This window comes from Pelophylax lessonae (assembly GCF_965119305.1).
Source record: "Pelophylax lessonae genome assembly, chromosome: 3".
NCBI classification, from domain to species: Eukaryota; Metazoa; Chordata; class Amphibia; order Anura; family Ranidae; genus Pelophylax; species Pelophylax lessonae.
The window spans coordinates 99,793,342-99,820,258 of record NC_138770.1 but is presented as its reverse complement, the minus strand read 5'-3'; the positions used below and the strand labels follow the sequence as shown (position 1 = coordinate 99,820,258).

The following is a 26,917-nucleotide window of genomic DNA, read 5'->3' as shown; positions in this document are numbered from 1 at the left end:
CAAAGAGAGACACTTTATACAAATGTTTATTTGAGAGATCATTAGATAGCGCACTAGTATATATTTTTTTCAACACGTTTTCTCCTGGTATTCAAGGATTTCTAAGTGCAGCAATCTGTCTTCTGAACTAGTGCATCCTATTACCCCTTTTTTCAATAGTTTAAAAAAGATGGAGTTCAACCAAAAGACAAAATACAAAAAAAACCTGCATCCTCAGAACCTGTGGTTGATCCAAGGAAGGCAAAAAAAAAAATAAAACACCAAATTTTTTCTTATAGGGAAAAAAGTTCTTTCTGACACACAAGGGCCATCGGATATTCCCTGGATCAACAATCTATGGTGTCTGAAGGTTTTCATTTATCTAGATAGCATACGTCAAATTGCAAGCCCCAGGGCCAAATCCGGCCCGCTAGGTCTTGTCATGTGGTCCTTCCAACCAGTTTTGCAGCTGGAATGTGGCAGAACTTCATTCCGCCACCTCTGGCTCTCACCCTCTGCTCCAGCTCCTCTCTATCATCTATCTATCTCTAGCACACAGAAACCTTCTCTTTTTACAAGGGACAGCTTCGCTCTCAAAGGCCCTGGAAACTAAAAGATCCCTGCACGAACTCACTGCGGGGACATATCTCCAGAATATGAGAGAGAACGATCTCCCTGCAAAGCGAGGCAGAGCCGCCTACACAGGGAGGTACTAGAGCTGGGCAAGGTAGAAAAATAAATTGCGAGGAAGCTATTGGGGGTGGGGGGGCTTTTGACGTTGCACACTATGCACAGCACACCCCTGAACTCTGTACTCTATGTAGCGTACTCCTGAACCCTGCACTCTGCACATAGTGCACTCCTAAACTGTGCACTATGTACATAGCACACTCTTGAACTCTAGACTCTGTACATAGTGCACTCCTGAACCCTGCACTCTGCACATAATGCACTCTTAAACTGTGCACTATGTACATAGCACACTCTTGAACTCTGGACTCTGTACATAGTGCACTCCTGAACCCTGCAGTCTGTACATAGTGCACTCCTGAACCCTGCAGTCTGTACATAGTGCACTCCTAAACTGTGTTCATAGTACACTCTTGAACTCAGGACTCTGTACATAGTGCACTCCTGAACCCTGCACTCTGTACATAGTGCACTCCTAAACTGTGCGCTATGTACATAGCAAACTCTTGAACTCTGGACTCTGTACATAGTGTACTCCTGAACCCTGCACTCTGTACATAGTGCACTCCTGAACCCTGCACTCTGTACATAGTGCACTCCTAAACTGTGCACTATGTACATAGTACACTCTTGAACTCTGGACTCTGTACATAGTGCACTCCTGAACCCTGCAGTCTGTACATAGCACATCTCAGATACAACCAGCCCTTTGAGAGAAACCATACTGCTGATGTGGCCCACAATGAAATTGAGTTTGACACCCTTGCTCTAAATTATGGTAGCTAGTAGTGGTTAAACTGGACTTGGCACTGCAAGCAAAACATGCTTTTTTTTGTGCATTTTGCATTGACGAAATGCTGTACTGTGAATTCTGACTTACTATTTTCAGGAAAATTATGGACAGTCTAACCTCAGTGCTCGGCACTGACATATTCATGTACCTATCTGTGACAGGTAATTGAATCAGCCGCAAGCACTAACCCTTTCTTTATAGAGTATAGAAGTATAGAGTTAGGACTGCAGTATACAGAGGAGCCTTGGGGAGGCACTGCGGCTTTCTCATATATTTGCAAATGTGTGCAACTTTACTCTCTCTTTTTAATGTGAATTGTTAGACAGGGCCATTTTTTTTTTCTGCTCAGACTAGCTGGTAAGTATGCTGAGAAATGTTCTGTTTTTTTTTTGTTGAATTAATCACTTAGTGATTTGTGATTGCTAGCTGCATTCTTTTAAGGGGGTTCACCAAATCTTTATTACTGTATCACAAAATTTGTGCAGTGTAAATAATGTGTGAAGATTTTTTTTCCAGCAAAAGAGAAGATTATATTTAATTACCTTTCCTTCTTTGTCATTATCTGCCGTCATGGCCCTGCCCACTTTGTCACATTTTATGGATGATTGGCTAACTTTCTAGGCGAATATGCTAGCATGTAACTGCAAGTCACGTACAATGCAGCCTACTGAGCAAACAATGTGACCGGTCCTCTTTTCTTTAGATTCTGAACATCTTGATGGGCCCGGATTTCCACCATGACTATGACCTGAGCCTGACCAGCGGCCACACACGCAGAATCTTCGCACTGAGGTTCCACCCTTCTGAATATCACATCTTCTTAACTGGGGGATGGGATGACTCCATCAAGGTGAGGTTGTGCTGTATGCATTTACAGTATATAGCTCTGACATATCTCACCCTACTCTGAGCCAATCACATCACTCTCTGTACCAGAGGAGCTCACACTCTAATATTCCTACCACAGTCACATATTCTTATTATACATTTAAATAGCTCTGACATATACAGTATCACAGTGCTGTACAGAGAACACTGAGCCTGTGGCCTCAGTCTCTGCACCAGAGGAGCTCACACTCTAATATTCCTGCCAGTTACATATTATTCTTATTATACATTAATATAACTCTGACATATACTACAGTGCTGTACAAAGAACACTAAGCCAGTCACCTCAGTCTCTGCACCAGAGGAGCTTACACTTTAAAAACCTAACACAGCCACACACTATTATTATACATTTAGATACCTCTGACATACTCCACAGCGCTGCACAGTCTCAGCACCAGAGGAGCTTACATTCTAAAGTACCCACGATCGCTGCATGATTTGTATGCTATTATGTGGCAACTGCTACACAGTAAAGTCCAGTGTGCATTGGACCTTATTCCACATGGAGTGCATAATTCCAGTCCTAATATACATATGTATGATTACAATTTCCACTTTAAGTCTATTTAAGGTTTATCTTGTAATAAGCCCCCTTTGTTCCCCAAAATGCATTGGATGCTTTTATATGATCAATCTATCAACAAATAAAATGTTCCCTCGACTCTTCCATCTACACTATATTGTCAAAAGTATTGGGACGCATTACACGCACATGAACTTTATTGGTATCCCAGTCTTAGTCTGTCGGGTTCAATATTGAGTTGGCCCACCCTTTGCAGCTATAACATCTTCAACTCATCTGGGAAGGCTGTCCACAAAGTTTAGGAGTGTGTCTATGGGAATGTTTGACCATTCTTCCAGAAGTCCTCTAATTCATCCCAAAGGTGTTCTATCAGCTTGAGGTTAGAACTCTGTCAAGTTCCTCCACCCCAAACTTGCTCATCCATGTCTTTATGGACCTTGCTTTGTGCACTGGTGCACAGTCATGTTGGAACAGGAAGGGTTCCCACAAAGCTGGGAGGATGAAATTGTCCAAAATGTCTTGGTATGCTGACGCCTAAAGAGTTCCCTTCACTGGAACTAAGGGGCCAAGCCCAACCCCTGAAAAACAACCCCGCACCAGTGGCGGCTGGTGCTCAAAATTTTTTTTTGGGGGGGGGGGGGCGCAAACAGAAAAATGTAATAGGCTTTGCGGCAAAAAACGCTGTAAAAAATTGCGTGACTTTGAGGTCACAAAAGTGTGAAAGGGGCCTTCAGTAATTAAGGTATAGCGTGCAAAGAGATCATCAGGCCCCCTTTCAATGCAGAGATCATCGTGCCCCCTTTCAATGCAGAGTTACCGGCCTAAGCGTGCCCCCTGCGAGACCAGTGCACTTTCCTCAGGCAGCGGCGGCTTCTCCTCAGTCCCCCGGCATCTCCTCGAGTCCTCAGTCCTCCCGCCTCCTCCTCGGCCAATGGCATGGGGTTTGCCTTTCGGCCAATCAAGAAGTGGGAGGAGGATCCGTGTGACAATAGCGAATTTTCATTCGCTATTGTCACGCAATGGGTGGGCTCGGGGCGCACTGCTCTGCGCCCCGGGTCCACCCTTTGCTGAAGCCTATTAGAGCCTCTGGCTCTAATCAGGTGATTAAAAAATAAAAATAAAGCCCCATTGAACTCCATGCGTCTGGCGCCCCGCATGTAGATTAGGGGGCTGTACCCATGGATAGGGGGGGCGGCGCCCCTGCGCCCCCAACGCACCAACCGCCACTGCACCAGCACCATAATCCCCCCTCCACCAAATAATTCGGACCAGTGCACAAAGGAAGGGGGGGGGGGGGGCTACTCAATATTAGGTGGGCAGTCTCATAAAGTTATGGCGGATCACAGTATATGGCAGTGGTTACAATGTCATGTCCCACCCTTGTTCATCTAGAGAAGGTATGTTCTCCACAGCTGGCCATACATCCTAAAGCTGACCCTGCTGAATTGTAGAGGTGGGAGCTACCTTACTCCCAGATCCCATAGCCACTTACTGGAAATAAAGATGCAGTATTGCTACACAGTGTTATACTCTTTTTTGTGTTCTCATTTATACATTGTTACATTTTTATTGGCTAATGTTTTGTTTTATTGTAGATCTGGGACAAGCGCATGGCTAAAGAAGCGCGGCGTGTCATTAATGGCCCTCACATCTGCGGCCCTGGAATTGACATCAGGGTGAGTGCGTCTCGGCCTGATCTCATGGTACACAGGGGGATGTTAATGAAAACTGTCTTTTTGTGTGCTGTCGTTATTCTGTTGCTTGTCCTATTTTAAAAGTAATTTGGGGAAAGATTTATTTGTATGCATCTTGCATAATAAACAAGTCCATACGAAAATTAACGTAAATTGGCATTTGCATTTTCATAATAATTGAGCCCATAAGAAAGTTCATGTGAAAGTGCTCCTAGCTATTTTTTCTGTACTCTCCTATTCTGCAATAAGCCAGACTGAATGTAAACTTGAAGCTTTATTAACCACTTCACCACCAGAAGGTTTTACCCCCTTCATGACCAGGCCATTTTTTGCTATTCAGCACTGCGCTACTTTAACTGACGATTGCTCAGCCATGCAAAGCTGTACCCAATTTAATTTTATATCATTTTTTTTCCACACAAATAGAGCTTTCTTTTTGTGGTATTTGATCACCTCTGGGTTTTTTATTATTTGCGTTTTTTTATTATTTGTGATAAAAAAAAAAAATACTAATAAGTGATTGGTTTGCATAAAAGTTATAGCTAGTGATGCACTGAAATTTCGGTGGCCAAAACATATCGGCTAAAAAAAGTGTTATCGGCATTTTGATGATAAGACTGCATTCACACCTCTGCGTTTTGAATCTTAGGCAGAATTGCTGTGATTGTCAATGACAAATCGCAGGAAGCACATTTGAGATGCTATTCATTTAAATGACACCTAAAAGCGCGGTGCAATCACGGCAACCCACATCATGTGAAGCATGTCATCCAAAAGTAGCTCCTGACCTTTTTTTGGACGACAAGCTTCAGGTGATGCAGGTTGCCGGGATTGCAGAATGTTTTATTGCGCAACAATCGTGCCAGACCTGCACCGCGCTTTTAGGTGTCATTCAAATGGATGGAATCTCAAATGTGCGTCTTGCAATTTGTCATTCACACATCGGCACATTGAAATCGCAAGCAGAATCGCCGCAAATCTGCCCACGATTCAAAACATGGAGGTGTGAATGTAGTCTCAGAGAAAAAGGTGCAGATAATGGTGCTAAAAACAAGATTTTTATGTGCTTATGTTTTGTTTTTTATAGGTCCGGTGACTCAAAAACCACATAAGTAACATGGGTGCTTTTATTGATGCGTTCTTGCTGTGCTTTCAAAGCATTTCAACGGGGAGGTGCATTTAACCACTTAAGCCCCGGAGGATTTGGCTGCTAAAAGACCAGGGGGCATTTTGCGATTCGGCACTGCATGACTTTAACGGACAATTGCGCGGTCGAGCGACGCTGTACCTAAACGAATTTGACGTCCTTTTTTTTCCCACAAACAGAGCTTTCTTTTGGTGGTATTTGATCACCTGTGCGATTTTTTGATCACGCGCTATAAACAATATTTTTCAAATTTTTTTATATGAAATTCCCCCCCCCCAAAAAAAGTAAAAATCTAAATTTTTTAACATTTTCGGCCAATTTGTTTTATGCTACATATGTTTGGTAAAAAAAATCGCAAAAAGCGTATTTTGATTGGTTTGCGCAAAAGTTATCGCGTTTACTAACAAAGGGAAAGATTTTTGTCATTTTTGTTGTTTTTTTTTTTAACGAGTAATGGCGGCGATCTGCGATTTTTTTTGCGGTACTGCGACATTGGGGCGGACAGATCGGACCCTTGACTGACATTTTTGACACTTTTGGGGTTACCAGTGACATTTCTACAGTAATCAGTGCTATATATATGCACTGTTACTGTAAAATTACACTGGCAGTGAAGGGGTTAACTTTATTTGAGAGGGAGGGGCTGTGTGTGTCCCTAGGGGCGTGATTCTAACTGTGATTGGCTGTGGCTTGAGCTGTAGGAACACTGATCAACGGTCTTACATAGTAGAACCGTGTGATCAGTGTTTCTACACCGGGGAGAATGACAGGTGGCTTGTTTACACAAGCCGCCTGCCTTTCTCCCTCTCCCCCGACGATCGCAGAGTGACCGGCGGACATCGGGTCCGCCAGGCACACGCGCGGGGGGGTCCGTGACCGCGTGGGAGTGGGAGCGCGTCGGCGGCAGCGCGCGCTCACTCCCCAGAGCCTCACAGGCTAGTGACGTATATATACGTCACTTTGCCTGTGAGGGGCTGACCGCCGCAGTATATCTACTTGCGGCGGTCGGCAAGCGTTTAACTGACCAAAAATGCATTAAGCAGGATTTTTAACACCACAATGGGAAGCGCAATGTGTAGAGAAGACATTCATAGGATTTAAAGTATAACTAAAGGCAAAACTTTTTTTTTTTAGTTTTGGATAAACTGGGGAGGGATTAGAACCCCTGTCAGTTTTTATTACTGTCTGTACTTCGGTTAAGGAGATTCACTCTCTCTATATTTCTCCTGTTTACCATTATCATTAAAAAGTAAAGGTAAAAGAAAATCCCAAATTTTGGGTTGTCCCCATAAAAGTATTAGAGGGGAAATCTTCCAATGGGGACACTAGTTCTGGTGACCTGAGGGTCCTCAAGGAATTCTTTTAATTTGCAGGAATTTCCTTTGACTTCCCGTTTGGTTATGGGACAGGAAGTGAAGGGAAATCTCTGCAATGGGACACAAATGGTGTTGTAACCGTGCCTTGCTCTATCCAAATGAAAAAAAATGTTTTATAGTTCTACTTTAAAGGGGTGCCTTTTTCTTGCACTAAAGGTTCCAATAATGGCTGACGTTAAATTCATATTCATTTAAATTCACGATTATAATTAAAAAGTCAAATATAATACAATCATTTCTAAAAATATATTTTTTAAAAGCTGTCAATTTCGGTTTTCGGCCAAGTTCATCCTGCATTTTCAGTTTCGGTACCAAAATTCCCATTCGGCGCACCTTTAGTTATAGCACCTACAAGCTATGGTATATATACTTGAGTTTGTATTATTTTTATACTACTAATAGTGGCAGTCAAAGACTTAGAACCGGACTGCGATACTACAGTGGTCGATCTGGCACAGATGCTGGGGGGGGGAACTAACTGCCACTGACATCACCAGTGACAAAAATACAGTGATCAGTGATAATACTATACACTGTCATTGTACTAATGACACTGGATGGGAAGGGGTTAACATCTATGGCGCTCAAGGGGTTAAATATGTGCCTAACTATGTGCAATATGTGTACAGTGTGCTGCTTTTACTAACTAATCTCTAAAGCTCCATTCACACCTAAGTGACCCAAATCGCGGGCGGAATCGCCACGATTCTGCCTGCGATTCTAAATCGAATTTTCAAAAACGTTTGTGCGATGCAATTACTTTCTTTTTTTTTGCAATTACTTTCTAATGGCACCCCAATTGTGGCGTGATTATGCCACGATTGTCACGCAATAAATCGCGCTGCAATCACAGCAAATCACACCGCGCAACACTTGCACCTTAAAAAGGAGCAGGAGCACAATTTATTGTGCCATGATTGGGGCTCTGGGCTGTGATTGCACACGGCTGATCAGTGGGTCCCAGCCATAAAATCATTGTCCAGGATTTGCTGACAGACTCCTACTGTGATTGTACACATGGGCGCGCCCTAAACCCGGGAGTAGGCAGTGACGTGCAGGCACGTTACTTTGCCTACAGTGGCCGCAGTACATTCTAGATGGTTGATAAGTCTTTAACAAAACAGGGTGGGGGTGAAATTATTAGGAAAAAACTGATAAGAAATACATAAATCAATGTATAAAACATACAGAACACAATGAAATAACTAGGCTGCAGATGGCAATAAGTCCACGTTTACCAGCAATGCTGCCTGTAGAGAATGTAAGTTTAATCCACAACATGTGCTGCAGATATGATTCCTGTCTCTTCCACAGTTCTTAAAATGGAGTCTGAGCTCCCAGGATGCACCGGTTTCATTTTCTTAGCCTGAAGGATAATGGGAGATTTTTTATATTAAAGTTGAACAGTCTTTGGCTTCTGCAAAACAGTACATTTATTCAGGGCTCCATCTAGTGGTCAAATTGAATATTGCTAAATTTCCCTACTGGAGGCAGAACAGTAGTCATAATTTCTAGGACAGCTCTGAGTTTGAAGTACATCCCTAAGTAAGTGCTTGAAGTGGTGGCAAAATAGAAAAAAAAAAAAAAAAGAGGTGGACAGACATTTTTTGGCTGCACAATCATACAAAACTATTATTGGCACATTGGTGGCAAAACTGAACCAAAGATTAATAATATATTTCTTATTATAGCCGTTTATAGAGCACCGGTAATTTATGCAGCGTGTTACATATTACACATTCACATTAGTCCCTGCCCCCAAGGAGCTTACAATCTAGAGTCTCACATGCATACACATACTGGGGCCAATTTAGACAGGAGCCAAATAATCGACCAGCATGTCTTCAGAGTGTGGGAAGAAACCCACACAAACACAGAGAGAAGATGCAAGTTCCATGCAGCTTTCTGAGATGGTATGGCGACAATGCTGCCCTGCTCCTGAATTCAGAGTAGAGTTGTCACTCTCATGTTGGCTGTGTCTACTTACACTACAGGGGGATATAAAAATGTTGCAGGGGCTTGGCTCTGGGCTGTGATTGCACAAGGCTGATCAGCGGGTCCCAGCCATGAATCATTGGCCAGGATTTGCTGACAGACTCCCACTGTGATTGTACACATGGGCACGCCCTAAACCCGGGTGTAGGCAGTGACGTCACTGCTGAGTCACAAGCCTGTCAATCAGCATCTGGCCACACCTAGCCACACCCACTGCTTTCTGGATTGACAGCACTTCCTCTGTTGCTAAGACCCTCCCACTGTGAGCTGCAGTGCCTCGGAGGGGGAGCGCGAAAGACCTAAATGAAGGAGGATTTAGCTTAGTTAGAGAAGATAAAGGAAGTTTTTTTCATTGTCTTTTTTTATGATGCATCTTATTATTGCTATTATTGTGATATTTCTATTATTATTATTATTATTATTATTATTATTATACAGGGTTTATAGAGCACCAACAGTTTGCACAGCTCTTTACAATATAAAGAGAGACAATACAGTTACAATACAGTTCAATATCAATTTAAATTGAAGGTAAATGGAACAAAATGCAATAGCTGCAGGGAAAGATCTGATGCAGGTGGTTGACATACAGATTTTATATGGAGGCTAGGTAGGCTTCTCTGAATAAATGAGTTTTCAGGGATAGCCAAAAGGCGGACAGGGTAGGAGCTAACCCGGATGGATTGAGGTAAGGAGTTTCAGAGGATGTGAGACGTTCTGGAGAAGTCCTGGAGGTGAGCATGGAAAGAGGTGACAAGGGAACTAGAGAGTCTTGGGAGGAGCGGAGAACAGTAACACCATAGGGTTCTTGTTTCATCTGTCATACAGGGCCTTTAGTTTTACCTTAAAGCAGAGCTCCACCCAAAAGGGGAAGTCTGGCTTATCTCTTCGGCCCCACATTTAGCACCTTGTCGCGGGGGGGTGGGAGCAGGTACCTAGTTTTGACAGGTCCCAGGGCAAGTATGTATGCCAAACTGCGCTACCCTTCCCTTAGGTTTAGGGTCAAGACCTCCCCCCATCCCAGCAATAAACCATTGCGCCCAGAGCAACCGTCCCTCCTGCTGACCCTATTGTCCCAGCCCTGGGTACTCGTGCCCACTTCCTGCTAAATTCACAGCAGCAAACCCAGCCAGAAGTATGGCCCTCGCCACAGCCGGCCCACTGAAAATGCGCAAAGCGATTCACGCATACTCAGTAGGAAACCGGCTGTGAAGCCATTAGGCATCAATGCTAATTTCCTTTACCCAAGATGGCGGAACCAGCACCCGGAGGCCGATTAAAATATCAGCTTGGGTGAGGACATCGAGGGACCCCTGGACAGGTAAGTGCCCTAATAGTAAAAGTCAGCAGCTACAGTATTTGTTGCTGCTGACTTTAAATGTTTTGGGTGGGGGAATCGGAGCTCCGCTTTAACTTGAAAGTCCATACATAAAAGGGTGCGGAAAGATCAGTTTGCAGCAAACATCTTTTTTTTTCTGATATGTATATATATCTATTCTGACCACTAGATGGCAGTATAATAACAGCTTGAAAAAAAGGTTGATCTGTTGGTGGCTTGAGTTTCTCTATAATGGGAATATACTGTATAGGCACCATTCACACTATTGTGGCATGACAGCAGACATCGCTTTGCATGAAAGGCAGCGTATTCTGTTCAGTGGGCCACCCTACACATGACAAATGCGTCAAAGCAGCTCATTCATCTTCTTGTGCTTCGGTCTTCACACAGGTTTTAACTGTACGCTTCACTGCGTTTGCTGCATGTTCTTGCACACACTAATAAAGGTGACACACAGGGAACTGAGGGGACACTAATAAAGGTGACACACAGAGAACTGAGGAGATACTAATGAAAGCGACACAGAGAACTGAGGGGACACTAATAAAGGAGACACACAGGGAACTGAGGGGTCAGTAATAAAGGTAACACACAGGGAACTGAGGGGACAGTAATGAAAGTGACACACAGGGAACTGAGGGGACACTAATAAAGGAGACACACAGGGAACTGAGGGGGCAGTAATAAAGGTGACACACAGGGAACTGAGGGGACAGTAATAAAGGTGACACACAGGGAACTGAGGTGTCAGTAATGAAGGTGACACAGGGAACTGAGGGGTCAGTAATGAAAGTGACACACAGGGAACTGAGGGGACAGTAATAAAGGTGACACACAGGGAACTGAGGGGACAGTAATGAAGGTGACACACAGGGAACTGAGGGGACAGTAATGAAGGTGACACAGGGAACTGAGGTGTCAGTAATGAAGGTGACACAGGGAACTGAGGGGCCAGTAATGAAGGTGACACAGGGAACTGAGGGGACAGTAATGAAGGTGACACAGGGAACTGAGGGGACAGTAATGAAGGTGACACAGGGAACTGAGGGGACAGTAATGAAAATGACGCAGAGAACTTAGAGGACACTAATAAAGGAGACACACAGGGAAATGAGGGGACAGTAATAAAGGTGACACACAGGGAACTGAGGGGACAGTAATAAATGTGACACATAGGGAACTGAGGGGACAGTAATAAAGGTGTCACACAGGGAACTGAGGGGACAGTAATGACGGTGACACAGGGAACGGAGGGGACAGTAGTGAAAGCGACACAGAAAACTGAGGGGACACTAATAAAGAAGACACACAAGGAACTGAGGGGACAGTAATAAAGGTGACACACAGGGAACTGAGAGGACAGTAATAAATATGACACACAGGGAACTGAGGGGACAGTAATAAATATGACACACAGGGAACTGAGGGGTCAGTAATGAAGGTGACACACAGGGAACTGAGGGGTCAGTAATGAAGGTGTCACACAGGGAACTGAAGGGACAGTAATGAAGGTGACACAGGGAACTGAGGGTACAGTAATGAAGGTGACACAGGGAACTGGGGGGTCAGTAATGAAGGTGACACAGGGAACTGAGGGGACAGTAATTAAGGTTACACAGGGAACTGGGGGTCAGTAATGAAGGTGACACAGGGAAATGAAGGGACAGTAATGAAGGTGACACAGGGAACTGAGGGGACAGTAATGAAGGTGACACTGGGAACTAAAGGACACTAATGAAGGTGACACACAAGGAACTGAGGGGGCAGTAATGAAGGTGACACAGGGAACTGGGGGGTCAGTAATGAAGGTGACACAAGGAACTGAGGGGACAGTAATGAAGGTCACACTGGGAACTAAAGGGACACTAATAAAGGTGACACACAGGTAACTGAGAGGACATTGATGAAGGGGGATGTCCCTGAATGGCAGTTTGGAAATGTGGTCACCCCAGTCAGGAGTCCACAAATCGGGGTAAAAAATGCATATGTGTTTTCCCAGCGTTTTTCTTACGAAGCAGTGTGAAAGGGTCCTAACTCTCAATCTTTTGGATAGTGAAGGGTGCAAAGCTCTGAGTATGATGGAAAGTCCAGGCCAGTGTACAGAGCTCATCCGGGGCACCTCCATCATTTGGAAGACTAAATTGTCTTCACCAGTATGGCTTCTTGTAGAACATTCCATGAGGGAAGAGCATTCGTTCTGCAAGTTTCATTGTACAGAACAGGTTTAGATTGGTTGTTGTGCTGTTATTGTTTGTCAATTGTGATATTTTCTCCTACATACAGAACAATTATGTCCTCACCGCCTCCTGGGCGGCACGCAACGCTCTGCAGCTGTGGGACTTCCGCACCGGTAATCTTCTACAAGACATTGCGTTTCCAGCGTCCCACCTTCAGGGCGAGTTCTTGTACGCAGCCAGATTCTGTACGGACAGCGTGGTGCTGGCCGGGGGAAGCGGAACCTGCAGCGCTCGTGTGGCCAATATCAAGACTCAAGAGGTAAGATAATAATAGATAATACATATCCCACCCACAGACTTATTACCAGTACAATAACCATATGTCTGCATTTCTTCTCCTTCATGTACTGCGATGAGATGAGAAATTAAAGTGGACATGTAAGGGTTGGTTCATACCAGCATCACACAGGAACAGGTTTTGCGTCCTGTGCGATTCTTCTGTGAGCCCCTGCAGTGCGATTTGACAGCCATTTATTAATTTGAATGGGCTGCTAATTACTAGTTACATAGTTAGTCAGGTTGAAAAAATACACAAGTCCATCTGGCTCAACCAATAAAAAACAAAAAAAAAAAATGCACTAGAAAGCACAAAAAGTAGTGAATGCACTGTGCTACCACACAATCTGGTGCACTGTGGTTGGGACCTGCATTTGAGGTGCCATTACCAATGCATTGCCACCCGCAGCAGATCGCTAAGGCAGTGCGTATTGAAAGCGATGTGGAACACGCGCACGGAAAGCACCTTCCCCGCATCGCCCCCTTGTGTGAGTCAGCTCTAACTGTGAAGCTGTACTCCGCTGCTCCTTCCCTTCCCTCTATTACCAATGAACATTCCTTTTTTCACTAAAAGGACTTTATTTCTGTTGCAAAAAGGCACTTCTGCTCCTGTCGCATAGGCGAGGCTTTGTCGCCACACCCTGTGCATGTGCAGATGTACCGCAGGGCTCTCTAGGGATCCGAACCCTGCAGCACATTTGGTGTCAAACACAGGTTTTGCTGGGCTGGAAACCTTCCCTGTCTTTGCACATGCATTGGCAATTACACTGTGCATGCGCAGATAAGCTCATGGGTTCTGCCAGGACCCGAAGGCCAGGCAGAGCCTGTGGGCACATCTGCGCACGTGTCATAATCGCAGCACCCTGCAGGGGCAGAGCCACCCAATGGGGCAAAATAAAGTTTGTCCTTATAAGATGACTCTAGATCAGTGGTCCTCAACCCTGGCCTACAGGGCCCACTAACAGGCCAGATGTTAGGTATTACCTTGGGGAGATGCAGACTAGAGTACTGCAATCACTGAGCAGCAAATGATATCACCTGGGATTTATTTCAGTTATCTTGCAAATCTGGCCTGTTAGTGGGCCCTGTAGGCCAGGGTTGAGGACCACTGCTCTAGATTCAGGGAACAATAGTGATGTAGAGTTGTACGACTGCACTGCGGCAAACAGTACAATAAGTATATCTACAGTAGTTATCCAAATATATTGTGGCGAGGAAGGAAGGGAGTTATGGGCAATCCAGAATCCTTACATGTCAAGTGTGTGTGGTGCTGCACATTAGTGATGAGCGAAGGTTCTCACTAAACCCAGATAACAGGCTACTAACCCAATCAGCTGCTGCAGGGGAGTTTTCCACCCCACAGCCGCATGTAACAAAGAGGTAGGGAGGCTGGTGACATCCATGATGGCCTCATGGCCAAATTTAAACAACATCATTGACAAAGACATGCTGTATCTCCTCTGCAATAAGACAAACCTAATAGTCTGCTTGTAGTCTTTTGCTGTATGTACACTGCGCTGCACATGTGCAGCTCAGTAGCCATTCTCAGCACAGTGCCAGTGTGCCAGGATGAATGACTCCCATGCACAAGTGTGGAAGTCATGACGTCCCAGCCAACCAACCAAGATGCCGAATTCTCAGCACCCAGGGAAATGTCAGCAGTTAGCAAGAAATCCAGCAGTCTTATTGCTGGAACAGAGGTAAGTATTATGCTTTAACCACTTTACCACTAGAGCATTTTGCTGTCTTACGTCTGGGACACTTTTTGCGATTCGGCGCTGTGCGACTTTAACTGACAATTGCGCGGTCGTGCGATGCCATACCCAAACGAAATTTACGTCCTTTTTTTCCCACAAACAGAGCTTTCTTTTGGTGGTATTTGATCACCTGTGCGATTTTTACTTTTTGCGCTATAAACAAAAAAAGAGCGTAAATTTTGAAAAAATAACAATATTTTTCACATTTTTTTATATGAAATTCCCCCCAAAAAAATGTAAAAATCAATTTTTTTTAAAATTTTTGGCCAATTTGTTTTCTGCTACCTATGTTTGGTAAAAAAAATTCACAATAAGCGTATTTTGATTGGTTTGCGCAAAAGTTATTGCGTTTACTAATAAAGGGAAAGATTTCTGTCATTTTTGGTGGTTTTTTTTAACGCGTAATGGCGGCGATCTGCGATTTTTTTTGCGGGACTGCGACATTGTGGCGGACAGATCGGACCCTTGACTGACATTTTTGACACTTTTGGGGGTACCAGTGACATTACTGCAGTAATCAGTACTATATATATATGCACTGTTACTGTAAAAATGACACTGGCAGGGAAGGGGTTATTTTTATTGGAGAGGGAGGGGTTAATGTATGCCTGGTGCTTACTGACGTGTAGGGGGGGAGGTGACTGAGTGAGTCATGGACAGATCGGATGTCCAGCTATGCTGAACACTCCGATCTGTCACTCCCTGTCACTTGTGAGATCCGCCCGCTTGTGTTTACACAGGCGGGCGGATCTCCACACTAGATCCCAGACGATCGGGGCAGAGCAGCGGCGATCGCCGCTGCTCCTCCCTTGGCCGACTCCCGCTGTGACTGAATACAGCGGGAGCAAGCCTCCGGCGGCGCGTGAGCGCCGCCCACAAGGGGGAGTGTCTGACGACGTAGGTCTACGTCGTCAGACGATAACGAGCCACTTTGCCGCAGTAGTATTATGGTACTCAGTGGCAAAGTGGTTAAAGTGGAACTAAAATCTTCAATACATACTTTTGGTCCAATGGTTTGACATCTGTGAGGTCCTACGTTGGCATCGGCACCTTATTCTTGGCTTCTTCCGGATATTGACCAACTTTAATTGGCCAGCAGGGGGTGACGTAACTTCCTTGTAAGCGTAGGAGTTTGGTTTTCTTGTGCTGGAATCAAAACTGGGATGCGCATGCTCTTAGGCTGCAAGCACTTCTCAGGCCCCTTTTTTTGCTTTGTTGTCCATCTCTCACTTGGCCTACTTTTGGATGCCCTGACTGTATTTGAGTTAAAAAAAAAAAAGATTTGTGTACTTACTGTAAAATCTTTTTCTTTGGAGTCTGCTGGGTCACATATGGCACACCCTAATGGTGTTTATGATCATGCTCTTTTACTGCCAAACTAAGACATGCACTCAAAAGGGAGGAGAAACCAGGAGCGCGGGTGAGGGACCCAGAGAACCGGAGGATTGGGGATGCTCTGTGCAAAACCGTTACACAGAGTAGGTAAGTATAACAAATGTGTTATTTAACCCCTTTCCATCCACACTATAGCGGAAAGACGGCTACAACCTTTGCCAAGAGGGCGCCCATGGACATCATCCCGCTCTCGTGCTGCCTGTGTACCCCCTGCGGCCTCAGCTGATCACAGATCAGGGTAAAAGGCCAATCACAGCAGCCCTTTACCACGTGTTCAGCTGTCAGCCAATGACCACTGATCATGGAAGTAAACAGAAGCCGGTTATCTGCCTTTTTTCCCTCATGCTGATAGCGTGAGCAGAAAAGAAGAAAGCCGTTAACCGGCTTCTGTTAAAGGGACATCGGTCCCAACGTTGCCCACCAGTGCTGCTAATCAGTGCCATCTATTATTGCCCATAAGTACTGCTAATCAGTGCCCACCAGTGCCAACTATCAGTGCCCATCAGTGCTGCCAATCACTGCCTCATCATCAGTGTCACTTATCAGTGCTGCCTATCAGTGCCACCTATTAGTGCCCATCAGTGCCGCCTCATCAGTGCCTCCTGATCAGTGCCACCAGTGCCGCCTCCTGATCAGTGCCCATCAGTGCACATCACTGAAGGAGAAAAATTACCTGTTTGCAAAATTTTCTAACAAACTATGAAACATTTTATTTTTTTTCTCCACAATTTTCAGTCCTTTTTTTGTTTGTTTAGCAAAATATAAAAAAACCCAGTGGTGATTAAATACCACCAAAAAGAAATCTATATTTGTGTTAAAAAAATTATAAAAAAGGAATATGTGTACAGTGTTGCATGACTGCGCAATTGTCATTCAAAGTTCGACAGCGCTGAAAGCTGAAAATCGGCCTGGGCAGGAGGGGGGTGACCCAGTGAGAAAAAAAAACAAACCCTTTAGACTTTGCACAAATGTTATTTTGCTACTCTGGGAATGTATTTAGCTGATTTCAACTTTTAATCTTACAGTTAGAATAGACCTGACCAGGCCACAAGGAAGCAAATAAGAGAAATTCATGGTCAGGGTTTAGATAACTTTAACAAAGCGTTTCACATTTACGTTGAATGGCTCCTCTGTAGGTGGGTATTAGGGGAGATTCAGTTGGTATCATATTTTGAGTCACATAGCTTCTGTATTGTGTTTTCTGGTTGCTGTGAGCACAGATAATCTAGGATTAATTACAGGCTTTACTCCTATTTCTCAACACTCTGGATAAGGAGCAAAGACGTCAGATTCGGGGAAGGTATAGAACATATTATGTTCTAATTTAGACACGTAATGTGACTCCAAACAAAGACACACAGTCCTGGGTTTGTGTATGGTACATGCGTGTGTGTTCAGTATTCAGCACGGAGGTCACATTCCTGGATAATCCCATTCTCATTATATATATCAACTCCAATACCAGAGAAACTCTGATAACTACAACTGATTGAAGCTGATTACTCTCTAAGCCTCGGTTTACATCACTGCGGGCTGCGTTCTGCATGTAGGGCAGCCTACATGCTACTACAATGATCTCCAATAGCTTCCGGGTTTACATCACTGCGGGCTGCGTTCTGCATGTAGGGCAGCCTACACTGCTACTACAGTCATCTCCAATAGCTTCCGGGTTTACATCACTGCGGGCTGCGTTCTGCATGTAGGGCAGCCTACACTGCTACTACAGTGATCTCCAATAGCTTCCGGGTTTACATCACTGCGGGCTGCATTCTGCATGTAGGGCAGCCTACACTGCTACTACAGTGATCTCCAATAGCTTCCGTGTTTACATCACTGCGGGCTGCGTTCTGCATGTAAGGCAGCCTACACTGCTACTACAGTGATCTCCAATAGCTTCCGGGTTTACATCACTGCTGGCTGCATTCTGCATGTAGGGCAGCCTACACTGCTACTACAGTGATCTCCAATAGCTTCCGGGTTTACATCACTGCGGGCTGCATTCTGCATGCAGGGCAGCCTACACTGCTACTACAGTGAGCTCCAATAGCTTCCGGGTTTACATCACTGCGGGCTGAATTCTGCATGTAGGGCAGCCTACACTGCTACTACAGCGAGCTCCAATAGCTTCCGGGTTTACATCACTGCGGGCTGCATTCTGCATGTAGGGCAGCCTACACTGCTACTACAGTGATCTCCAATAGCTTCCGGGTTTACATCACTGCGGGCTGCATTCTGCATGTAGGGCAGCCTACACTGCTACTACAGTGATCTCCAATAGCTTCCGGGTTTACATCACTGCGGGCTGCATTCTGCATGTAGGGCAGCCTACACTGCTACTACAGGGATCTCCAATAGCTTCCGGGTTTACATCACTGCGGGCTGCGTTCTGCATGTAGGGCAGCCTACACTGCTACTACAGTGATCTCCAATAGCTTCCGGGTTTACATCACTGCGGGCTGCATGATTAGGGTATGACCGATGCCCACTCCTGATCTTTAGCATAAACCACCCCTTTCTAATCCTTCTAAACAAATGATACTGACAACGACTTTGGATAAAATTGTGGCCTGTTAGGCCATTTTATTAACAACCAATTTAAAACATTGTAAACAGTAAACCATAAATACTCCAGTACACATAAGAGAATCAGGGGTTGTTGGTCTTGGGAGGCACCAAAATCCAATTCAAAAAATGGTATCAGTATCCAAAAACCCAACGGTCCCCAGCCGCGAGACACCAGCTCAGGAACAAACACATTTTCCACTGATACCCTTTGTTAACACATCCCAGTTAAACCCCTATTAACCGGGATACACTATAGGGCTCCATACCGTAGATGGGTCACCCTATGCACTGACCAAAAAACCTGTTACCGCCTCCAAAGACCCCCAACCGCCACAAACAACAACAGTACCCCAATAACCCCAACTCCAAATCCGAATCAACATCCACCACGTTCACATTCCGAAATCCCAAACTCAAAGGGCGGGAGGGCGGGGATTCCTCCTTCTTCCTCTGCTGATCCTCACGATTCTGCTTGACCGGAAAGAGCCCCACCCAGTGCAGCCACACTGAGCCCCCACCCCTACCTGGCCTAATCCAATCCTCTTCCTGCACCACCAGCCACAGCCCACCATTTAACCCTATCCCACCTCCTTTTTCTGTGTCCCCTATCAACCCTATCATGAGGCCCTGCGCTTATTTTTTTTTTTTTTTTGCTCCGGGCCTATCTTGATTAGGGTATGACCGATGCCCACTCCTGATCTTTAGCATAAACCACCCCTTTCTAATCCTTCTAAACAAATGATACTGACAACGACTTTGGATAAAATTGTGGCCTGTTAGGCCATTTTATTAACAACCAATTTAAAACATTGTAAACAGTAAACCATAAATACTCCAGTACACATAAGAGAATCAGGGGTTGTTGGTCTTGGGAGGCACCAAAATCCAATTCAAAAAATGGTATCAGTATCCAAAAACCCAACGGTCCCCAGCCGCGAGACACCAGCTCAGGAACAAACACATTTTCCACTGATACCCTTTGTTAACACATCCCGGTTAAACCCCTATTAACCGGGATACACTATAGGGCTCCATACCGTAGATGGGTCACCCTATGCACTGACCAAAAAACCTGTTACCGCCTCCAAAGACCCCCAACCGCCACAGCTCACAGGTGTGACACCTTACACCTGTGAGCCCCGCCACACTCGCAGAGCCCGTTGAACTCCATCCTGAATCCCAAGAGTCCACAAGTCGGTACCTACAGCATTCAGGTGCACACCGTCACTCCGCAGGTAACGCCACGTGTCCACTTCCAGCTCCCCATGCCTAACCACCACTCCCCCATTACGGCAAACAAAACGGCCAACAGCCTTGTTCACCTTAATACGGGCCTTGTGCAGACTCGCAGCGGACCTGGCAAAACGCCAAGAGGACCGCCCCACAATGTCCGACCAAACTATAACCAAGTCGGGAAAGGAGGTGCGCAGCTTGAGAAAATCAAACTTGATATCTCGTATGAGCAGGCGCATGGAACGGACCCCCAGATCGTTGCCCCCCGCGTGCAGTACCAGGACGCCCGGGGCTCGGTCCAGCCGCGCAAAACGATGCACTTCCGGAAGGACCTTGCACCAGAGCAAACCCGGCACGCCAATCCAGCGGACAACAGCCTCCTCCCGAGAAAAACCCAATTGGCGCCCGTTGGGCCCCACCTCAGCCCTCCTGGCCCCCCAGAACACATAAGAATGCCCCACGATCCAGATCAGGCATGCAGCTCCCTCTGTAATGAAACAGCAAGAAAACATGACAAAACCAGACACACAACAGAGCCCCCCGACGTACCACAAATCACAACAAATGAGGACGAACGTACAACTTGAAACGGTTAGACTCCCATCTACCAATACGCCTCAACACTGAATCATCCACACCCCACCTGGCAGCCTCCGTAGCCGCCCCGATGCGGAAGGAGTGCGAAGAATAATCCCCGGGCCTGTAGCCCAACACAGCCAAACACTTATTCAAAACCGCCCTGAACTGGAACCTAGACAAAGACGACCCGTCCAGGTGTACTAGGAAAGACCCCCCAACCGGGGGGCGTGCCCCCAGAAACTCCCGAACCACCGCCACCGGGCAGAGGGGAGAACCCCCCACCCTGTACAAACGAACATACGTACCTCTGCCTGCCTGGTCGGTCTTGGACCTCCGAAGAAAAATCACCACCGCATCAGCGGAGCAACTCACCTCTCCCACCAAAAGGCCCCCAGGAGACTTCCTATTAGCACTCACCAGTTCCCCAATGCGGAACGCTCCAAAAAAGGCCAGAACGAAGGCCGTCTGGAACAACAACGCCTCGTACGGAGAGGAGCAGGAGCAGCCCACCTGCCGCACCAACTCCCCCAGCATCCCGAACGATATCGGGCGACGGCCATCCGGCCGACGCGAACCCCGCCTATAACCCCTCAAAGCCTGGCGGACCACAAAGTCTTTCGTAACATCCGGAAGGCCCCAAACCTTAAACAGGAAGGCCAAACCCGCCAGCTTACGGCCGATGGCCGACGCCGACACCCCCCGCTCGAAATTCAAGCACAGAAAGTACAGCACAAGAGACGGAGAAGACATACTCACCGCATCCGCCCCGACCCAATCCAGCAGGACCGACCACTCCCTCCATACCTTGGAATACGCAGCCCACGTGACATCACTCAGCGACCTCCGGAGCAAACCAGCGGCGATCCCGACACAATGTGCCACAGCTCCGGCGGGCAAGGCTCCCCTTGGAGGTCCGCCTCCGGCGCCAACTCCCGAAAACGGACCTGCTGAAACCGAGACAAAGCATCAGCCACCGAATTCTCCACCCCGGGCAAGTGAACAGCATACAAGAAAACATTAAACTGCAGACAACGCAAGACCAAGTGGCGCAACAACCTGATTACCGGCGCAGACGAACCGGAAAGCCGATTGATAACCTGCACCACGCCCATGTTATCACAATGCAGCCGGACCTTTTTGTCCCTGAACTCCGCCCCCCATAGCTCCACCGCCACCACCACCGGAAAAAGTTCCAACAGAACCAAATTCCGCAACAATCCAGCCTCGCTCCACGCCGCCGGCCACCGCTCCGCACACCACCGACCACCGAGGAAGGCGCCAAAACCCGTAGAGCCAGCCGCATCCGTGTACAACTCAAGATCGCAGCTGCTGACCGGGCCTTGTTGCCAAAGTGACCGCCCGTTGAATGACGTCAGGAAGACATGCCAAACTCGCAGATCATCCACATGATCCGCGGACAACGTCACAAAGTGATGCGGCGACCGCACTCCCGCCGTGGCCGCCGACAGACGTCGGCTGAAAACCCGGCCCATCGGCATAATCCTACACGCGAAGGCCAGCTTCCCAAGGAGAGACTGCAGCCGCCTAAGCTGCACCTTCCGCTTCCCCACCAGCAAGCAAATTTCCGACTTAAGATCCAGCAGCTTGTCCTCGGGCAAGCGACATTCCATGTTCTCGGAATCAATTACGATCCCCAAAAAACGAATCACCGTCTTAGGGCCCTCCGTCTTATCAGCCGCCAGCGGAATGCCAAAGCGCACCGCCACGTGTTGCACTGTGGCCAGCAGAACCCCGCACAACGTAGACGAAGGAGGGCCCACACACAGGAAGTCATCCAGATAGTGGATGACAGAATTTACTCCCGCCACTTCACGCACAACCCATTCCACAAACGAGCTGAACTGTTCAAAGAAAGCGCACGATATCGAACAGCCCATGGGCAAGCACAAGTCCACGTAGAAGGAACCCAGCCACTGGCAGCCCAACAGACGAAAGCTTTGGGGATGGACGGGAAGCAGCCGAAAAGCGGCCTCGATGTCCGTCTTTGCCATCAGCGCACCCCGCCCATACTGACGCACCCAAAATATGGCCGCATCGAAAGAAGTGTAAGACACCGCACAGGCCTCAGGATCAATGCCGTCATTAACCGACCCCCCTTTGGGAAAGGACAGGTGATGAATCAAGCGGAACTTGCCAGGTTCCTTCTTGGGCACCAACCCCAAAGGGGAGACCACCAAATCGGCCAAAGGGGGCCGAGGAAAAGGCCCCGCCATGCGGCCCAACGCAACCTCCCTAGCCAGTTTGTCCGACACCACCCCGGGGTTAAGCCGGGTCGACCGCAAATTGTCCGCCACCGGGGGAACGGCGGACATGGCGCAAGGAATAACAAAACCCCCCGAAAACCCAGCCTCCAGCAAGCGAGCAGCCGCCCCATCCGGATACCTACCTAGAAAAGGACGCATCCTTTCCACCATCACCGGCGTCATCCCTCTTCTGCTGAGCATCTCCGGAGCGTGACTTGCCCTGCTTAAAACAACGAGAGAGGGGGTGCGCGCCCCCGCAGCCGGAGCACTCGTGCTTAAAGCGGCACGAGGGCCCGAACTTGCAAGTCCCCTCGTTAAATTGCCAACAAAACACTCGACGTTTTGCGGCCGGCTGTCCCGGGGCACTCTGACTTCCGGCCGTCCCTGGAAAAAAGGAAGACGACGCCCGCGCTGACGTCATGAGGCGCATCCACAGGCTAATGTCCTTATGGTCCCAACGCAGAGCAGGGCGGACCGCCTTGCGCTGGCGGAATTGCTCGTCATACCGAAGCCAAGCAACCCCGCCATAAACCCGGTACGCCTCGCCAATGGCGTCCAAATAACAGAACAAGGCGGAGCAATGCTCCGGCCTCTTCTCCCCCACCACACTCGCAAAGATGGCGAAAGCCTGCAGCCAATTGCTAAACGTGCGCGGAATCAATCTGTAGCACCGCCGCTCCTCATCCTCCTTCTTGGATTCCTCCGGCTTCACCCGATCCAGGTTGAACTTCTCCAACGGAAGCACCGTGAAGATCTCCACATATTCGTCCTTCCAAATCTTCTCCCTGACCTCGGGCTTGAGGTGCGCCCCCAAGGGCCCCTCAAAGCAGACATAAACCTCACACTTCGCCGCATCAGCGAGCCGAACCGCATCCGCATCCTTACCTGTGGACTTGGGATCTGCAGCCTTGTCCCCCACCACCTGCGCGGGCGGCGCCACGACCGGCGCCGAGACAGGCACCACCGGGGCGGCAGCCGCAGCCGCCGCCCCCAGCTCACCTGCGCCCGCCGGCGCCGAGCGAGGGGCCGTCCCCCGACCCCAAGCCGCAGTCGGAGAGCCGCCGGCCGACACCCCTTCAAAGCGCTGCACCAGAGACCGCAGCCCCGCCAGCAATCCCTCCAGCCCGACCTCGGCGCCCGCTACAGCGGGCGCGCCCCCCGGGGCAGATGGGACCCCCGGCCCCAGAGGCGTCCCCCCGACCCCCCCCCCCGGCCAGGCCCAGTCCCCAACCCCCCAGACAAAGCCTGCAACACAGACAACAAGGAAGACTGAACATTAAAGGACTCACCAGGCCGGGCAGGGCTAGGCCCCGCCGCCGTAGATCCGGCATCCCCCGCTGGTACAGGAACCGGCACCTCCCCGACATCAGAGCCCGACAGCTCCCCTTCCGATCGCTCCTCCCGATCGTCCCGATCCTCCACCGGTGCAGGAGCAGCCAGCACAGAGGGGCCAGGCCGACCGCCAGTCCCCCCCAGCCGCAGACCTGACGACCGTCCAGCCTCGTCGCGCCTGGGCCTCTTCCCGCTAGGCCCCGATCCTCCGCCATCCACGTCCGACTCTCCCGCCTCCACCCCCGACCGGGGTGCTTGCAGACTTGAGCCACCAGCCGCTCGGCCCGACTGGCTGATGGCCGCCGACGTCCGTCTCCCACGCTGAGCCGCCCCCACCGATCGGTCCTCACCAGTCGGGGTGGCTGCCGATCCAGCTGCATTCCGGCGAACGGGCGGGGCCGGCGAGGAAGAACGGGCAGGGCCCCGCCCGGACGTGCTCCGCCGACGAGGGGGATTCCTCCCAGCCGCTCCGCCGGTCCTGGCAGGAGAGCGCCGGGCCGGCGGGCCTGGAGGGTCCACAGGGGGGCTCCCGAAATGGCGCTCAGCGCGTGGGGACACTGGCGGGCTGTAACGCTCCGGAGGCCGTGACCTCCGAGCGCGTGAACGCCCATCCCCGGCCGCCGCAGGCTCCCCGCCAAGCATGGAGGAGACCTGCGCCTGCAGCCAGGAGGAGCCGCGCGAAGCGGCAGCCTCCCTCAGCCTCCCGAGCAAAGAGTCCAAGTCCGCCATCTTAGGAGTGAACTCAGGGGCAGCACAGCAGATTCCTCCTTCTTCCTCTGCTGATCCTCACGATTCTGCTTGACCGGAAAGAGCCCCACCCAGTGCAGCCACACTGAGCCCCCACCCCTACCTGGCCTAATCCAATCCTCTTCCTGCACCACCAGCCACAGCCCACCATTTAACCCTATCCCACCTCCTTTTTCTGTGCCCCCTATCAACCCTATCATGAGGCCCTGCGCTTATTTTTTTTTTTTTTTTTGCTCCGGGCCTATCTTTCTGCATGTAGGGCAGCCTACACTGCTACTACAGTGATCTCCAATAGCTTCCGGGTTTACATCACTGCGGGCTGCATTCTGCATGCAGGGCAGCCTACACTGCTACTACAGTGATCTCCAATAGCTTCCGGGTTTACATCACTGCGGGCTGCGTTCTGCATGTAGGGCAGCCTACAATGCTACTACAGTGATCTCCAATAGTTTCCGGGTTTACATCACTGCGGGCTGCATTCTGCATGCAGGACAGCCTACACTGCTACTACAGTGAGCTCCAATAGCTTCTAGGTCCCATGCTTAGTTTTCTCTGCATAGGCACCATTCAGCTAATGCTTTGTATTTTTTCTAATGAATGAAGAGCATTCTCTGCTTGGGCGAAGTAGAGAGGCGGCATGGTGATGTCACATTTCCCACCTTGTCCAATCAGAGAATGCTTTGCATCTATTGAGAAAATGCAAAGCATTCTCTGAGTGGCACCCAAGCCAAGCGGCTGACCTCCTGTATGTCTACAATGCAGCAGGACAGGAATCAGAAGCTAGTGGAGATCTCTGGAGTAGTGCTGTCTACTACAGTGATTTCCAACTTCTGGAGACAAAACAAACTAGCATTGCAGAGATGTACTGATTATGATTTGACATTTTTGTCCTGACATACATTTTAGGTTTTTTTTTTACCCCTCTTGGCTCTAAATCTGACTGCTTCAAGGCCTGGATTCATTCCTAGGTGTACATAGCATAAATGCGTACTAATATATATAGGTAAAGTTGATCCAGGGAATATCCGAATTGCCTCTCGGGGGGATCAGGAAGGAATTTTTTCCCCTGTTGTAGTAAATTGGATCATGCTTTGCTGTTTTTTTTGCCTTCCTCTGGATCAACTGCAGGTATAGAAATGTGTGTATGGGATTGTATGGTTGGGGTTTCTTTATTTTTTTTTTTTTTGTTTTTTATTGGTTTAGCCAGATGTGTCTTTTTTCAACCTGACTAACTATGTAACTATGTGACTATGCAGCACCCTAATCTCTATTCTTGTCCTACAACATAGTTTGTTACTGACCTGGAACAAAATTTGATTCAGTTAAAGAAGAGGTCTTCAAACTATGGCCCTCCAGCTGTCCAGGAACTACAGTTCCCATCATGCCTAGTCATGTCTGTGAATGTCAGAGTTTTAGAATGCCTCATGGGACCTGTAGTTCTGCAAAAGCTGGAGGGCTGTAATTTGAGGATCCATGACTTAAAGGAACCCTTTGTAATGGTTGCAGTGATTATGCAGGACTGAGAGATATACAACACTATCAGGAGACACAAACTCACCAACATCTTATAAAACAATAACCATTCATGTTAATTTTTTTTGTTGTCTTTTACAGGTCCTTGGAGAGGTGTCGTTGTCCCACAAAGCTGTGCAGACAGTAGACGCTGCCCCTAGTGGCCAGGCCGTGGCAGTAGCAGGAGTCGGAGGAAATCTTCACATCGCAGAGCTCTGCTGACCTGAAAGATAAGATGATTGTCAAGGCCATAATGACCAAAGATGTAGAGTACAGGGTTTTTCAGAAATTATTTGGAGAAATGTCATTTTTTTTAAGCAGGTTCTCTGACTTTATTGTCTAATGTAGTTATATGTATCAGTCCTTTAAAGTGTTAAGTTGCAATTCTATATATTCTTTCTTTGCAATGTATCCAGTAAATACAAACAATATTAAGCCTCTTTGCTGCATAAGCTTCTGGTTTTATTTCACTGAATTACCTTCAGCTCCCTCCACATGTTGAGTGAGGAGCATTAGTTCCTGGCGCCAGCAGATGCACTAGAGCTATAAACAAACACACTGGTGTACTGGTATCCAAATATTCAACGTAGGAC

The 26,917-nt window shown here is 48.0% G+C and overlaps 1 protein-coding gene across 1 annotated transcript in view; it reads left to right on the top strand.

Moving 5' to 3' along the window:
* LOC309551708 (uncharacterized protein) overlaps window positions 1-26,666 on the top strand; it is a 55,384-nt gene extending 28,718 nt beyond the window's left edge. Inside the window, exons 5-8 of the mRNA XM_082252393.1 lie at window positions 2,166-2,312; window positions 4,472-4,552; window positions 12,711-12,923; window positions 26,427-26,666. Of these exons, the coding sequence (XP_082108519.1) occupies window positions 2,166-2,312; window positions 4,472-4,552; window positions 12,711-12,923; window positions 26,427-26,546 (561 nt within the window). The 3' untranslated portion in view covers window positions 26,547-26,666. The remainder of the gene's footprint in view (window positions 1-2,165; window positions 2,313-4,471; window positions 4,553-12,710; window positions 12,924-26,426) is intronic.
* The last annotated feature ends 251 nt before the right edge of the window (window positions 26,667-26,917 follow it).